Source organism: Acytostelium subglobosum (genome assembly GCF_000787575.1).
Source record: "Acytostelium subglobosum LB1 DNA, scaffold: scaffold2, whole genome shotgun sequence".
NCBI lineage: Eukaryota > Evosea > Eumycetozoa > Acytosteliales > Acytosteliaceae > Acytostelium > Acytostelium subglobosum.
In genome coordinates, this window is record NW_012236530.1 from 1,473,664 (window position 1) to 1,490,147 (window position 16,484).

The following is a 16,484-nucleotide window of genomic DNA, read 5'->3' on the forward strand; positions in this document are numbered from 1 at the left end:
TGGTGACGGATATCATAAGTTCTCCAAGGTATGAAGATAACTTTGATCGTGGAATGAATCCAGATCCAACCAATCCTTCATCATCATTAAGTACAAGAGACCATTGTTGATCAAACTGTTCAATGATCCTTATCTTCTTGAGGTGATACTCACCATTTTGAGTGATCGTGAGCACATTGGCCATCGTACAAAGTGGGAAGATCTGTGAAGGGTCAGTGTCTTTAAGTCCAATCATGACATGTAGGATGGGGAGATGAGGTAGGCCATCCGGGAGAGTGAGTTGATATGGTATCTTGAGACGTCTGAGTGATCTCGTTGGGAATGATTCCAATGGTAGTGATTGTTTGAATGATAGACCAAAGTAAAGTGTTGACACACTCTCTGGAATCACACCGGGTTCAATGAATCGATTGTACATTGATCCAAACTTGAGAGTTGTTAATGATGATGGGAGCACGGATGCCTTCAATACCTCATTATATTGGTATCCAAATACAATCTTTGTAACACTCGATGGGATATCACCAACATTGAGTATCTGTTTAAAGACCGATGGGAATGACAATGTGGTCAGGGTGTCTGGGAGCATGCCAGGGGTGATAAGTCGATTGAATATCTCTGATTGAATGAACTGCATGTACAACTTCATTCCATGATGATGCTTAGCCAGTTGAACACTGTTTCGATCGTTGATCGTCATACTAGTCAGTGTTGAAGGAAGTTGATGAATCATATCCTCTTCAATATATCCAGTGAGTGATTCCAATGATGGCGGCAACACCAAGTCTTCGGGCAAGTTATCGTATACCTTCAAGGATTTGACAGAGTCTGGGATAATCCCTTTGTGGTCCTCACCAACACTGTCCAGAGTCAACGTGATCACTGATGATGGGATAATGCCAGGCACAAGTCGATCATTTGTCCATATTGAGAGATATGTTACAGAGTCTGGAATGGATCCAGGTACCAATGTCACATCACCCTCACCATCACTATCATCATCATCATCATCATCATCTTCACTATCATCTTCACTGCCATCACCACAACATTCTATTGAGAGTGATTTGACTGATGATGGGATCAATCCAATCGGACATGACCTCGTTGAGATCTTGAGTCTGGTGACCGAATCTGGTATCCATTGGATTTGGTTGACAGCACGATCACTCACTTGATATCTCAAATATGTGACTGATGATGGTATTGATCCAATCATCAATGGTTGATCAAACTTGAATCCAAACACCAATGTCTTTACAGAGTCTGGAATGATTCCTGGTGTCAATATCTGATTGATTCCTCCAAGTTCCAAATGTTCCACACTACTTGGTATGTCACCAATCGATAGTGTTTGATTGAAGTGATCAGAGAAGAACAGATATTTGATACCATATGGAATAGTACCAGTGATCAAGTCAAAGTCCTTGTCAACTACAAAGTATGAACCTGTTTGAACTGTGGCCTCTACTATTGTGATTGATCAAGATAGTGTTAGTTAGTGTGAGCTAGTGAGTGAGTGATTGGAATGATTCCAAGAAGTGCATACCATATCGACTTAGGTGATGGACTATCAATTGATGATTGAATGATCGTAGTCCACAATGTTGTTTGGTACCATCAGTGAATAGAAACTTATTGATTGTACCTGGGTACAACCTAAGATAACTATCTCTTTGTTGAAACAAACTTGAACAAGTCAATGCCAATGAGATACTGGAGTAAGTATCATTGACATGTTCAACTATATATCTCAATACTAGAAGTGGAAGTTGATGTAAGGTTGATGGTGATGATGTCATTATTATATATCTCTAATCTAAATGTTGATGATCATGTGATCAAAATGATTTGATTTCCTAATTTGGCATTTGGTTGATTGATTGGTGTACTATGCTCTGAGATAGCGAGCAAGATTGAGAGACAATTTATTGGCGAATATTATTATTATATTCCAGTGATGATTGGAAGAACGTGATGATAATGATGATGATGGTGTGGATGATTAATACTCTCCATAGACGGGCTCGACCTCCTCCTCAACGGTACTGCCTCGTTGCCTCTCCAATATATTCTGTTGAGTCTTGAGATACCATCGATAGGTCTGCCACGCCAGGAGGAGGACGAGCAGCAGCAGTCCAACGTAGACGCCGGCATTGAGCATCATGCGCTGCGTGGGCGTGTACTTCTCCATGCGCTCCTTCTGGCGCTTCTTGCGCTTCTCCTCGAGCTTGGCCTTGCGCTCGTCGTCCTTCTTCTTCTTGCGCAGCTCCTTTTGCTCCTCCTGCTGCTCCTTGGTCTTGTGATCAGTGTCGTCAAAGAAGAAGATGAGGATGTTGGGGATCCAGGTGATGGTGCACCATACGAGCAGCACCTCGCGGCGCAGCTCGACCTGCTGGATCATCTTGGGGATGTCGAGCACGATGAACGTGCCCAGCGCCACGATCATCCAGAGCAGGTTGTGGTTGACGAAGCTGCTGATCGTGATCTGATGGCGCTTTGAGTATACAATGGCCGCCCACACGACCGCGTAGAATGCCCACACGTAGAACAACAGCGCTCTGTTGTTTGATACGAGCTCGCCACCCTTCTTTAGGAACAGTGGCATTGAGAATAGTACTGGCACCATGCTAAACAGTAATAGTAGTCTAACAATCTTTTTGAAACTTGATGTTGGCGCAACTGCCTTGCCGCTGCCACCATCATGATCGCCACTACACATCTCTCCATTCGAATGAGCATGTCCATGACCTTGTTGTCTTCTCGAGGTTGTTGTTGTCGCAGTAGTATTGTCAATCATAACAGTATCCTCATCGTCAGAGTCGTCAGAGTCGATGACATCATCACTCTTTGGCCTGTTCTTTGTGTCTGAAGCCATTATAGTGTGATTGATTGATTGATTGATTGATTCAATCTTCTTTAAATATATATATTATATATAATGTTATAATTGTACAAGTATACTTTATAATTGACTGACTTTATGAATGCAAGTGAACAAACACATCAAGTCACAAGTCACCTTCATTCTTTCAATCATTCTTTGAGTCATCATGAATGAAAAATGGGGTTGTTTTGTCACTTGACTTGTTCTTGACCMAAGTTCAATGAAGTTGCAAATACAAGGGTTGGGCGAAAAGGGATGGTGGCTGTTTGATGGGTGTAGACTTGGTGTGTCCCCATCATAGTTAGTTTGTTTGATGGTGATGGGGATGTTACCTTGGTCTACCATAAAGTACCATATATAATGCATTAAGTGTTTGTTTGAGTATTATAAGTTTATTATTAATAATTATTCGAGTTGTTAATCCAACCTGGAGAAGAAGTAGTTGTTGACGACTCGTGTGTCGATGATGGAACAAAGGCAAGGTGCCATCTGTAAGTGATTGATTGCTACATTGATCAAACAATTTAATCAGAGGTGATTTGCTTCTTGGCCCTAGATTGATTGATTGAGTGATTGATTGAATGTATGTTAGTTAATGATTGATTGATTGATTGAGTGTCTTTTCAACATACTTCTGGTGAGCAATAGCAGCGAATGGGTAGTAAGCGAACAAAGCACATCCCATGAGCTTGGTGGCAGCAGAGAGTCCCTTCTGGAGACCAATTGGGATACCGTACTCTGGACCCTATAAGTTGATTAATTGATTGATTATGTTAATATAATATTTAATTAATTATTTAATTAATAATAGATTGATTGAATTGATTGATTGATTGCAGTGACACTACTAAGAGAGGCGACACTTACATCGTGACCGTGACCGTGACCGTGGTCACCTCCTCTCACGAATTGTCTGGTTCTGGTTGAGAACAAGGTTCTTCTGGCAAAGTTGAAAAAAGACATTGTTAATGTATGTGTAATGTAATTAATTATTTGATTGAATGAGCAATAAATGATTGATCTATTCGTATTCGGTTGAGTCTGGTCAGAGGTAGCGTTGGTTAGGTTGGGTTGGGTCGTCCACTCATTCACTGACGCACTCTCCATCATCATAGTTGCAGACGAAACAAAGAAACTGTCAGTTCTGAACCCCCCTAAAGCCCCGTTACGCTTTACTCGTTTGGGCACTTCAAGGTCCTGAAAAAAAATAGTCATCAAAACACAAAAAAAACACCACAATCTCCCAAAAGAGACGATTTTGCGAATTTCAGGTCCACTTCAAAGGTCCACAAAGTTGTAATTATTATGTCATTCTTACATTGACATCACTTAACATGTTCAATTTCATTCAAATGAAATAATAATAATAATAACAATGATGGATACAAATAATAATACAAGGAAATGCAAGATTATATTTGCCACTCAATCTGGAACTTCACAAGAGGTGGCGGAGAGACTGTCGATGGATGTTTATGGACAGAGTGGTGTGGCCACATCAGTGCTGGACATTGAACAGTATGACTTTAAGATGATGTTGCCAAGGGAGAGATGTGTGGTGTTTGTAGTGTCGACTCAGGGCCATGGCGACGTGCCAGATACCATGCGCGACTTTTGGAACTTCTTGCTCATTCGCTCACTCCCAACCAATGCGCTGGCAGGCCTCAACTTTGCCGTGCTGGGACTGGGCGACTCGTCATACACCACGTACAACTTTGCCTCGAAGAAGCTCACACAGCGACTGCTGTCGCTGGGCGCCAAGCAGATGGTGCGACGCGGTGACGCTGACTACCAACACGACCTGGGCATCGACTACGAAGTCGAGCGATGGACAAAAGAGCTGACTGACAAGCTCATCGATATGTATCCCGTGCCCGCCGACTTTAAACCATTGGACAAGACAGTGTTGCAGCCTGCCAAGTACAAACTTGTGTATCTCAATGTCCCTGGTGGGGCTGGGTCTGGGGCTGAGGCCACTGATCATGATCATGGTGTTGCTGCGGCCACACACCAAGTTTCCAAGATGTTAACAATGGTCGCGACTACTCAATATCAATATGGTACACTTGTCAAGAACACGCGAATCACTGGTGCAGACTGGACACAAGACGTCAGACATCTCGAGATCGACATATCAACAACATCATTGGAGTAAGTGTGTGTGAGGGGGTGGAATGGTTCCATCCACATCATGATCAAAAAATCAAATTAACTTGATTGAACACTTACACATAGGTACTCATCTGGTGATGTTGCATACATACTTCCAAAGAACCCAACTTCACATGTGGATGATATCATTCAATATCTTAATTATGATCCAAATATGGTGATCAGTGATATTATACCAATCAATGCAGATCAACATCAGAGACCATCAAACCTTAGACTACCTATTACTATACGTGATCTATTCCTTGGACACTTTGACATACTAGGATCACCCAAAAGAATCTTCTTTGAGATGTTACAGTTCTTTGTCTCTGATCCAAACTTCAAAGAACGACTCCAATATTTCTCCTCCAAGGAGGCTCAGGTAAGTCAAGTCAGTACCGAGGATCAGGATCACTCACTTACACTAATATTATCACTCAATCACTCAATCACTCAAACAATGGAACTACTCCAAACGTTCGATCACACATTCTATTCCAAACTTATGTTGAACACTCAATCACTCAATCACTCGATCACTCGCACTCGTTCGATCAATGGATCACTCGTCATTGGATCATCAATCACTCACTGGAACGATTCCAATCACTCGTCCACTCGATCACTTGATCACTCGATCACTCACTCGACCACTCAATCAATCAATCAATCAATCATATCATCACGAATCAATAGGATGACCTTAGACAGTATAATCAAAAGGAGAAAAGGAACTATATCGATGTATTGAAGGACTTTAATTGCACGAGCATACCATTCGAATACATGTTTGATCTGGTGTCACAGATGAAACCAAGACCATTCTCAATATCATCATCATCATTGGTACATCCGCAAACTATACACATCACAGCTGGTCTCGTCAAGTATTCATGTCCACTTAGAAAGCTCACTAGGATGGGACTATGCTCCAAATGGTTCGAATCATTACAATGTGGCACCAAGATTGCAATGTACGTCAAGGCCAGTGGCGCCAAGCCTCCATCATCCCTCCTCACCCCACTGATCATGGTTGGACCCGGTACAGGATGTGCAATGTTTCGATCATTCATTCAACAACGTGATCACCTGATCAAACATCATCAGGGGTCCAAGGCAGACCTTGGACAAGGCCAATCATTATTCTACTTTGGATGTAGACATCGAGATCAGGACTATTTGTATCGCGATGAGTTTGAACAGTATCATGATTGTAGCACGCTGACCAAGTTGAGTGTGGCATTCTCAAGAGATCAGGAACAAAAGGTTTATGTTCAACATATGATGAAGTTGGATTCCAAGTTGATCTGGTCATTGTTGGAGAGTGGTGCCTACTTCTATATATCAGGCGCATCAGGTCGCATGCCAAAAGATGTTAGGGCTCAACTGATCAACATAATCAAAGAGAATATTGGAGTTGGAGTGGCGAGCAACAGTGACCCTGGTACTGTAAATGGCGATGGTGATGTTGATCCAGCACAACAATATCTTGATCGATTGGAGAAGGAAAAGAGATACATCACAGAGACATGGTAGAGGGTAAGCTTTGGTGCTTGCTCATTCATCATCAATGGTACAAATAAAATGATCACCCAGGGGGACCTTGGGAGGAGGCCTTGGAAATGCCCCGATACGCAAAAGTAGTGAGGCCATCATTTTGATTGGATGAGCCAACCGATGCTTTGGCGGGATGCACCCTTTAACAACTCCAATGAATTATCATCACTAATTATTGATCATTCATTCATATCAACAACATCGTCATCAAATAATGTATCAATTACTCCAACTGTTTGTGTTTCTAATGATCACTGTAACAGTCACGGTGAATGGCCAAGATGTGATCATCACTACAACGATCTACGTCGATCAAACATCGACCAACACATCAACCATATGTGGACTTGGATACCAAGACCCTAACATGGCATGTCCCAACATAACATCTGCAATCAACAGCTACCGATCAATATATCAACAACAACTCCACAACACTGCATTGAACATTGCGATGGCAGGTGGTGTATACCCTGCCCTCAAGGGCAACTCCGACCTCAACCTACTCTACATCAATGTCACGATTGGACCTTCGCCATACACCCAATGCGATGTCATCATCGACCTCGTCCCGGCCCTACCCAACGACACCTTCCTTGTCTTCTTCTTCAATTCCCTGTCGGACATTATTTGTAATCCTCAGATCAACATCACACTCAATAGTCTGTGACCAATGGCACCAGTGCTATCACCGTCCTACCCTTCCTAACGCCATGCTATGAGGCCGGTAGTCTCGGACCATCACTGACAATCAATGGTGGCAAGATGATCAACTGCCAAACCACCATATATAATATAGTTTTCTTGACTCAATGCAAGCTGACGATCAATCAAACAGAGTTCATTGGTAACAATGTGTACACCCTCTTGAACCACAGCGATGAGCCACTCTCAATCATTGGCGCAACATTCCGAGACAACTTCTTGCCTGGTTACCTGTTTCAAACCTTCCTTGAGACAACCACACCGATGTCAATAGTCAACACGTCGTTCATTGGCAACACGGGCATTGGGGAGTCCTAGGTGCCCATGCTATATCTAACCGGAGGCTCGATGAAAATCGAGAATACACTGTTTGATGCCAACAACAACATTACCGAGTTGCTCTTTATTGCCGGCAGCTATGAGAGCAACATCAACGTGTCCATCACCGACACGACATTCTCCAACTCTATCTTTCCCGACCAAAAGTCCATAGATGGTGACATGATATTGATTGTTGAATGTAACTTGATCATGGACCGCTGCAAATTTATCAACAATTCAGTGGCAACAACAGAGTTGGCCATTTCAAAGTCCACCAGCACACTGAACAACCTAGAGTTTGGAAATGTGAATGGACTTCACCGCGGTGGTGCCATAACATGTCAATCTGGACATCTCACAATGAACAACATCATCAATCACATTGGCAGTCGTATGTTCGATTGCCATATATCCCAAAGATGCTCATTAGATGGAAACCACCGAGTATGTTTCTATAGTGCTGGAGTGGTCGCTGGAATTGTCATCGGAAGTGTTGCTGGATTGATCATTATTATAATCATCACATTCTTTGTCATCAAGAAGTACAAGAAGAGGAACCAATACAACACAATACAATGAATAATATAATATTGATGGGAATGATTCCAGGCCTCACACTCAAGTAGAATGTGTTTGATATGATTGAATAAATCAAAGACTCTAAGACTACAACCATGGAGAAGACATTGACAGGACCCTCCCAGGTAACCTTTTTTTTTTTGGCATGTGTGGTTGCTACCCAAATGGAGGTGTGTGCAACAAATTAATGCGGGAGCTGTTAGAGCATTTATGTGAGGAAGGGTATATACGCTGACACCATATTAATTTACTATTTGCTTCCATACATCATTCATTGAGTTCAACTACAATGCAGAAGTATGAGTAGCAAGAATCAATTTATAAAAGGATGGGTCATTCAAAAACATCAATAATCCACCAATTGATTGAGAATACAATCAATCAATAATCCAAGGATCACTCATTCAATCAATTGGTGGATATTCATATCATTGTTTGGTCTACATTTATGGCCGATGCTGTTGTGCTGTTTCTATTGCTGTTGATGTTTACTCATTAATGAGCCAGTCTTAATCGTTGGCACAACATTCCGTGACAACACCTTGCTTGGCGACTTGATTATAACCTTCCTAGAGACAACCACACCGATGTCAATAGTCAACACGTCGTTCATTGGCAACTCGGGCGGTGGGGTATCCTTTTTGGCCATGCTCTTTCTAAAAGGAGGATTGGTAAACATAGAGCATACCCTGTTCGATGCCAACAACAACTATACACAGTTGGTCAATATCGCTGGAAGCTATGAGAGAAACATCTATGTTACAATCACCGACACGACATTCTCCAACTCCATCTTTCCCAACCAGCCATCCATCGATGGTGATATCTTATTGATGGCCCATAGCCCAGTCGACCAGCACACTGAACAACTTTGAGTTTGGAAATGTGAATGGACTACATGGCGGCTGGTTAGATCATTATCATAGTCATCACATACTTTGTCATCAAGAAGTACAAGAAGAGGACGGAATACACAATACAATAATAATCGAAAGAATAAACTACTATTTAATGATGCCGATCATCGGAAAAACCCCAATAATCAAAAGTGGTCCACCATTTTGATTGATTCAAGAGAGGAGCCTCTTTTTGCAATGGCCCATTGTCGGGATTAGCTCTTTACTCACTCAGTTAATGCTTCACTAAATATCTGATCACTGCATCATATAACATTGACATGCTCTAATATCCCTCATTATCATGCACTACCACAACCAATCACAACATGTTGGTCACTCATTCATTATGATGATCAAGCATTACCAACAAGTAATATAATAATGTATCATCAACAACATGTACAACTACTACTCCAACTGTTTGTCTTTCTCATGATCACAGTTACCATCACGGTCAATGGCCAAGATATGATCACCACCGTGACGATCTACGTCGATCAAACATCGACCAACACATCAACAATATGTGGACTTGACTACCAAGATCCAAACATGGCATGTCCCAACATAACATCTGCGATCAACAGCTACCGATCACTATACCAACAACAACAACAACAACAGCCACTTCAAAACTCAGCATTGAGCATTGCGATGGCAGGTGGTGTATACCCTGCTCTCAAAGGCAACTCCAACCTCGAGCTACTCAACCTCAATGTCACGATTGGACCATCGCCATTCACCCAAGGCGACGTGACAATCGACCTCGCCCAGAATGCCACCTCCAACTACCTCTACTTCTTCAACCTCACGTCCCAGAGCCTTTGTAATCCTCCGATGAGCATCACACTCAATAGTCTAACGTTCACCAATGGCACACAAGTAATCAACTCGTTAGTGAACAACATCAACATCGTGCTGAACAACGTCACCTTCTATGGTGTAGCGATCAATGGGACTAATGTGATCAATGTCGCACCATTCCCAACTCCATGTACTGGTAGTCCAGGACCATCACTCACAATCAATGGTGGAAGGATGGTCAACTGTCAATCCAAGGTAAAGTCTGGTGTGATGCTCCAGACCGAATGCGCGCTGACCCTCAATCAAACCGAGTTCATTGGAAACAGTGCGTTCACTCTCTGGTCGCACTACGAACAGCCAGTCTCAATCGTTGACACATCATTCATTGAAAACATGGTCGATACCCTGATGTCGACTAAGGCCCTAGCGTCCACGACTCCTTTGTCAATAGTCAACGCCTCGTTCATTGGCAACATGGGCTCGGGTGACACATTTATGTCAATGCTCTCTCTAACCGGAGGCTTGATCAATATCAATAATACTCTGTTCGACACCAACGACAACTTTGGAGTGTTGTTATTAATCAAAGGAGACATGTACAATAGCAATGTGACCATCGCCGACACGACATTCACCAACTCGGCCCTCTCCCGCAGGCAGTCTACAAATGGCAACAGCTTGGTATCGATTTCCTACACCAACTTGACGATGGACCGCTGCACCTTTGTCAACAATAACGTGCCAAAGTCGGAGCTGGCCATATCCCAGTCGACAAGTACACTGAACAACCTTGAGTTTGGAAGTGTGAGTGGACTGGATGGCGGCGCCATAAGGTGCCAATCAGGACATCTTACAATGAACAACATCATCAATCACATTGGAAGTCGTATATTTGATTGCCATGCATCACAGAGATGTTCATTGGATGGCAATCTTCAAGTGTGTCAATTGAGTGGCGGAGCGATCGCTGGCATTGTCATTGGAACTGTTGCTGGTGTGATCATTTTTATAGTCATCACATACATTGTCATCAAGAAGCGTAAGATGAGGAACCAATACCTCACAATACAATGACGATTGAATGGATTTAATAAAGTAAACTAACTAATTATTGATTGAGTGATCGGATTGAAACAATGACTACGATCCTCAAGAGTCCCGAGTCATGAATCCTGGGTCCAGGACCAGGTCGCCTATTCACTCATTCAATCACTCAATCACATTACACTCTTGGTTCATCGAGGGCAACTCCGACCTCAACCTACTCTATATCAAAGTCACGATTGGACAATCGCCATTCACCAAAGGCGACGTCATCATCGACCTTGTCCACTCACCTTCCTTGTCTTCTTCTTCAATTCCCTGTCGGACATTATTTGTAATCCAAAAATCAACATCACACTCAATAGTCTTAGATTCAACAATGGCAAACAGTTCATCAACTCAATGGCGAACAACATCAACATCGACCTGAACAACGTCACCACCTCTGGCATGTCTTTGACCAATGGAACCAGTGCGATCACGGTCCTGCCTTCCTAACGCCATGATATAAGGCCGATAGTCTTGGACAATCAATGGTGGCAGGATTATCAGCTGCCAAACAACCATATATAATATAGTGATCTTGACTCAATGAAAGCTGACCATTAATCAAACAGAGTTCAATGGAAACAATTCGTTCACCTTGTTACACAGCGAATAGCCACTCTCAATCATTGGAGCAACATTCCGTGACAACATCTTGCTTGGTTACCTGTTTCAATCCTTCCTTGAGAAGACCACACCGATGTCAATTGTCAACACGTCGTTCATTGGCAACACGGGCATTGGCGAGTTCTACGTGCCCATGCTATATCTAACCGGAGGCTAGATGAACATTGAGAATACACTGTTTGATGCTAACAACAACTTTACCGAGTTGCTCTTTATTGCTGGAAGCCATTAGAGCAAAATCAATGTGTCCATCACCGACATGACATTATCCAACTCCATCTTTCCCGATGTTGATAATATTCGTTTTAAGAGAGCATTGAACTTACTTATTTCTATTAACTTAATTAACTAATTAACTTTAAAAAAAAATATTAGTAGCAATGAAACTTCTGACTATGAGAAATGTTTATATATATTTCGATGATCACACCAGCCACACTTCCAATGACAATGCCAGCGATCACTCCTGCACTAAAGAAACATACTCGGTGGTTTCCATCCAATGAGCATCTCTGGGATATACTGCCAATGTGATTGATAATGTTGTTCATCGTGTGATGTCCTGGGCGAATTCGACCAACAGAGCATATTGAGTGATCTTCTTTACCTGGGCTGTGAGCTTCTTTGCGACTATCTTCTTGGTGGTGAGGTAGTGTTGCTCTTTGAAGAGAGGATACTGGTCAGGTGGAAGAACGAAGTAGAGTTGCACGTTGGTTACGTCTCCAAGTTGATCAATGATGTTGGATAGCTCCTGCATAAGAGGTGGATGGTCCAGTGATACAGTCACTTGGAATAATGTAGTTTGTTTGATCAAACTATCAATGGCCGGGAAGTTGCCGTACTTGGGTTGAAGATAGATATTGTCGGGTGATGTTTCAATGTCAGTGATGGACATGATGTCTGTGGAGGGAGCTGATTGAGGGAATACAACTGTGTCCTGAATAGAGGTACGTAGGTTTCTTCTCTTGAAAGTTCCACCACGAGGCAAAATTCGATGCACCGCTGCCTCGAAGAAAGATCCGCCCAGTGGAGAATGGAGGAACTTTGGAACTGATAGATTCTTCATGACATTCTGCATGTCTTTGGCCTCCATTGCTCGGACGGCAATTACCTGTACATACTTGGAGGAGAACTTCAACTCCATTGTAGAATACTTGGAGGTGTTGGGGGTATCTATCGGGACAATTTGAATGATCTTGTGACTGCCCGGGGCTTTTGGATCCGCTTTTCCCACACTCTCAAAGCAATCTTTCAACCTCAAGGTTGTGATGCCCTGTTCGAGATTGTGCTGGTAATCACTGTCATTTGCATTCTCCAAGATATAGCGCGGAATACCTCCCCACTTTGACCAGAGACCATCAAGCACAGCCTAATGATGATGTGGGTTAGATTATGACATTGAGACACTATAACAGATACATACCTGAGTCACGTATGGATAGAGGATGGGTCTGACATGGTCGAGCTCACTCTTCTCCCAGGCTGGCATATATCTACGTGTGGTGCCAAGGTTCTTGAGGAACTCCTTGTACTTGTTTGGGTCTGGTGATGACACAATGATGGTCTTGGCTAAAACGTTGAGCTCCTTCTCGCTGTCAACAAAAAAGTATGTGGACTTTGACTTGTCGTTCAGGTAGGGCTCGACTGCTTCCCATCCTCCAAGTGTCACAGTTGGTGACCCGTTGATATCAAAGCCGTAGAGGTAGTAGGACTTAGTCCTTGCATGAATGGAGTGGACTACTAGGGTTGCCTTCTTCTTTGCGACCTCCATCATCAGATAGTAGAGGAAGCATGACTTTCCAATGCCAGGGTTGCCAGTCACAACAAATGAGCCATAGATTGGATCTGGCTGTGGGGCCCCCACCACCAAAACTGGTGGCTCCTGCTGGTCTGGGATTGCTTCGTATCGATCAAGCTGGGCAAATATCAGATTCTTCATCTCCTCGTAGCAATCTCGCACATAGAGTGATGATCTCTTGGAAGGGTTTCCCAAGAAATGTAAACCATTTGGAAGGCTCAGAATCTTTGACGTTGGATCAACGGTACAATTCTGAAGGGCATTCCAAAATTCTGTCTCTGTTGCGACTGATGCTGAAAGTAAGAATCGAATGAGCAAATCACTGGCTCTCATTTGTACTTACGAGCGTGGCCACCTTGTGATCCTATAGGGGCTTGAGTGTGTATGTTAGTGAATTTGAATGAAGACATTGGGCCGATAATTGTTTGTACTTACTCGGACCTACGAGCTGCTTGATAGCTTTGATGAGTTTTTTGGCCTTGCCATCTGTGAGCATGTAGGGGCCCTCCTTATTGATAAGTTCATCTTTGGTTAAATCAAAGAGGAGATCTCCATCAATCTCTTGATCAAGCAGTACCTTTCCAAGCTCTGGACCAAACTTGTTGCCGACCCATGTACATACTTCCTCCATCGTAGACTCTCTAGTGAGGCCTGGTGTTGACGATGTGGAAGATGTGGAAGATGTGGTTGATGTTGAATTGCTTGCCGTTGACAGTCGACCAATTGAGGATGAATTTGATCCTGTTGACAATCTCGATGTGGAGTCTGTCATATGTTCTTCTTGTGACATGTCTATTGGTGTCTGATGTTTGATATATGTTGGGGATGAGGTAATGAAGTGTTCAATACAAATAATAAGATAGATAAGTGAAGAGATAAAAGGAGTTGTTGGAATGATAACAAGTGAGCCCAAACACTCACTTCTTGTAAATCAAAAAGTTTAATAAACTTGAACTTCGAAAATATATAAATCAAAAATTTTTTATTAATAATATCAAAAGTAGATATTGTCCTCCTGATTCAAGTTCGTGACAAAGTTTTGAATTTTGAATTATGAAGTTTGAAAGTTCACTTTTGGATTGGTGGAATGAATGAATTGATAATAAATTAATAAATAATATTTGAATAAATCCATATTGCCATGAATCCACATTTAACTATTTATTTATCATTTTTCTTTTTATCGCCAGGGTGGAGACAGTGCCGGTAAATATTCCTGGTGTACTCCAATGTTATTTGTTGGAACGCTTCAATGATGGCCAAATGGAAGTTGTCAATTTGCCGATGTCGTAGATTGTTCTTGACAAAGGCAAACACTAGCTCGATTGGGTTTAGCTCTGGTGAATACTTAGGCAAAAAGATTAGCTTGGCACCAACTGACTCCACTGTCTGATACAGCTCGTGGAGATATGCGCCACCATGAATTGGTGCATTGTCAATAATCAGGAATTTGTTTGCTGACAGTGCACCATTCTTGACCAGATCCTTTACAAAGAGGCCAAAGTCATGGGCGTCATTCGTCGACGTTCGCTGTGAAATCCACATCTTGCCATCATAGTTGATTGCACACATGAAGTTGCAAGACTCCTCAATTGGGTTCTTGGTCTTGATTATAGCTGTCTTGTTGATTGGACCCACCACAAGTGTCTTGCGTAGATCTAATGATTGAATAATGTGAGTAATATTGTTAGTTTGTTGATTGTTTGACTTAACTCAATGATACATACTTCTACTTTGGAATGATACTTCATCTGCAAACACCAGATCCTTGAAGTCAACCAATCTCATAAATGCCAAGAACTCGAGGTAGTAATGCATGTTGTCCTCCCTGTACTTGTGAATTTGTTTGACTTCTGGTCGTTTCCAAGACCAACGCCAACTTCTGAATATCCTCTCAATGTGATCATTGGTGATACCATCAAGAGCTGGATTCAGCTTCACAAGTTCACGTCGTATATCCGATATATTGTACTGAGGGTTCTCGACAATGATTGCCCATACTGTCAACTCGAGAAACAATTGTCCATCCTTTCCAAACTTGCTGTGTCTGTATCCTCCATGACCTAGAGGGTGGAAGGTCGGATCAGATAGTTTTGTTAAATAGTAATTCACATCAATACCTGTAAGTCGTCTGATCCTGTTCTTGGTGAAATCGCTTTCAAAATAGAGTTTGAGTGCACTTTCTATTCGTTTATCTTTATCTGTCATATCTTACACCTGTTRATGAATGAATGATTGATCGTCTCCTTCATTCCAAACACCCCAAAAAGYCTATTTTTTCAAGAATTAATTGTTTTTTAGAGGAAATGTACATTTTTTCTTTCTTCCAGTTGTTTATTCAATCAATCAGACGACAWKCATTCAAACATTCATACAATCAAATAATCAAACACATTCATACATTCATTCATGGGTAATTACCGATTTTGCCAAAAGTGTCACGTTGACGGCCAAGGTTTACTCAAAGGGCTTCTGCAAGGATGGATGCGAACCTTTTAATAGTTTAGTCAATTGTCCTTCTGTCGATTCCAGTAAATTTCATATAGAGGAGAGAGGAATACTCAAGCAAAAGAAAACATCTAAGAAGACAAAAAGAAAAAACAAAAAGAGAGAGAGCAAGCAGCCAAACAAAAGAAGGAGGACGATGAGAAGGCTAAAGCTGAGAGGCTCAAAAAGCAGGAAGAGAGTAGGGCGAAAGAGGATCTGAAGACAAGAGACAAACTAAGAAGGACAAGTATGTGTTTGGTATTATTGTGGAATGTTTATTAATTTGATGACTAATTCTATATTAATAAGCTGATTTAGCAACACAGGTTACTTCAAGGACAACACCAACCGAGAGGGTAGCCATTGATGTTTATAAGTCTCATGTTGAACTTCTCCCAAGCGCACTCACTAACATGGTCCAGTTCACTCAAACAATCAATCGAATCGATGAGCCTCAATCACATGATCAATCAACACACTCCAGCATTGGTCTATCATGTTCAAACCCACTGGAAACAACATTCGTGGCGTTTCTAACCAATCAGAAGTCCCTTTCTTCACTCGACCGGGATGTAGC

General features: G+C 42.2%; 9 protein-coding genes across 9 annotated transcripts; 4 read left to right on the forward strand and 5 right to left on the reverse strand.

Moving 5' to 3' along the window:
* Positions 1 to 231: 231 nt before the first annotated feature.
* SAMD00019534_013640 (hypothetical protein) lies at positions 232 to 1,802 on the reverse strand (the record flags this gene model as incomplete). The annotated part of the gene is made up of 4 exons (XM_012903331.1): positions 232 to 311; positions 379 to 1,470; positions 1,550 to 1,570; positions 1,691 to 1,802. 4 exons carry the CDS (start codon positions 1,800 to 1,802, stop codon positions 232 to 234), a joined length of 1,305 nt encoding a protein of 434 aa, XP_012758785.1.
* Positions 1,803 to 2,005: 203 nt separating this feature from the next.
* SAMD00019534_013650 (hypothetical protein) lies at positions 2,006 to 2,878 on the reverse strand (the record flags this gene model as incomplete). Its single annotated transcript, XM_012903332.1, has 1 exon — positions 2,006 to 2,878. One exon carries the CDS (start codon positions 2,876 to 2,878, stop codon positions 2,006 to 2,008), a length of 873 nt encoding a protein of 290 aa, XP_012758786.1.
* Positions 2,879 to 3,263: 385 nt separating this feature from the next.
* SAMD00019534_013660 (hypothetical protein) lies at positions 3,264 to 3,756 on the reverse strand (the record flags this gene model as incomplete). The annotated part of the gene is made up of 3 exons (XM_012903333.1): positions 3,264 to 3,439; positions 3,520 to 3,632; positions 3,755 to 3,756. Coding segments are annotated over 3 exons (291 nt in total), but the record flags the coding sequence as incomplete, so codon positions are not given.
* Positions 3,757 to 4,274: 518 nt separating this feature from the next.
* SAMD00019534_013670 (hypothetical protein) lies at positions 4,275 to 5,039 on the forward strand (the record flags this gene model as incomplete). Its single annotated transcript, XM_012903334.1, has 2 exons — positions 4,275 to 4,836; positions 4,897 to 5,039. Coding segments are annotated over 2 exons (705 nt in total), but the record flags the coding sequence as incomplete, so codon positions are not given.
* An 83-nt stretch (positions 5,040 to 5,122) lies between these two features.
* On the forward strand, positions 5,123 to 6,571 carry SAMD00019534_013680 (hypothetical protein; the record flags this gene model as incomplete). Its single annotated transcript, XM_012903335.1, has 2 exons — positions 5,123 to 5,423; positions 5,738 to 6,571. Coding segments are annotated over 2 exons (1,135 nt in total), but the record flags the coding sequence as incomplete, so codon positions are not given.
* A 274-nt stretch (positions 6,572 to 6,845) lies between these two features.
* Positions 6,846 to 7,621, forward strand: SAMD00019534_013690 (hypothetical protein; the record flags this gene model as incomplete). Its single annotated transcript, XM_012903336.1, has 2 exons — positions 6,846 to 7,260; positions 7,398 to 7,621. The coding sequence occupies 2 exons, from the start codon at positions 6,846 to 6,848 to the stop codon at positions 7,619 to 7,621; spliced, it is 639 nt and encodes a 212-aa protein (XP_012758790.1).
* A 1,862-nt stretch (positions 7,622 to 9,483) lies between these two features.
* Positions 9,484 to 10,977, forward strand: SAMD00019534_013700 (hypothetical protein; the record flags this gene model as incomplete). Its single annotated transcript, XM_012903337.1, has 1 exon — positions 9,484 to 10,977. A coding segment is annotated over one exon (1,494 nt), but the record flags the coding sequence as incomplete, so codon positions are not given.
* A 1,195-nt stretch (positions 10,978 to 12,172) lies between these two features.
* SAMD00019534_013710 (hypothetical protein) lies at positions 12,173 to 14,210 on the reverse strand (the record flags this gene model as incomplete). The annotated part of the gene is made up of 4 exons (XM_012903338.1): positions 12,173 to 12,766; positions 13,394 to 13,707; positions 13,764 to 13,793; positions 13,856 to 14,210. Coding segments are annotated over 4 exons (1,293 nt in total), but the record flags the coding sequence as incomplete, so codon positions are not given.
* Positions 14,211 to 14,584: 374 nt separating this feature from the next.
* Positions 14,585 to 15,628, reverse strand: SAMD00019534_013720 (hypothetical protein; the record flags this gene model as incomplete). Its single annotated transcript, XM_012903339.1, has 2 exons — positions 14,585 to 15,078; positions 15,148 to 15,628. Coding segments are annotated over 2 exons (975 nt in total), but the record flags the coding sequence as incomplete, so codon positions are not given.
* Between the last annotated feature and the right edge of the window lie 856 nt (positions 15,629 to 16,484).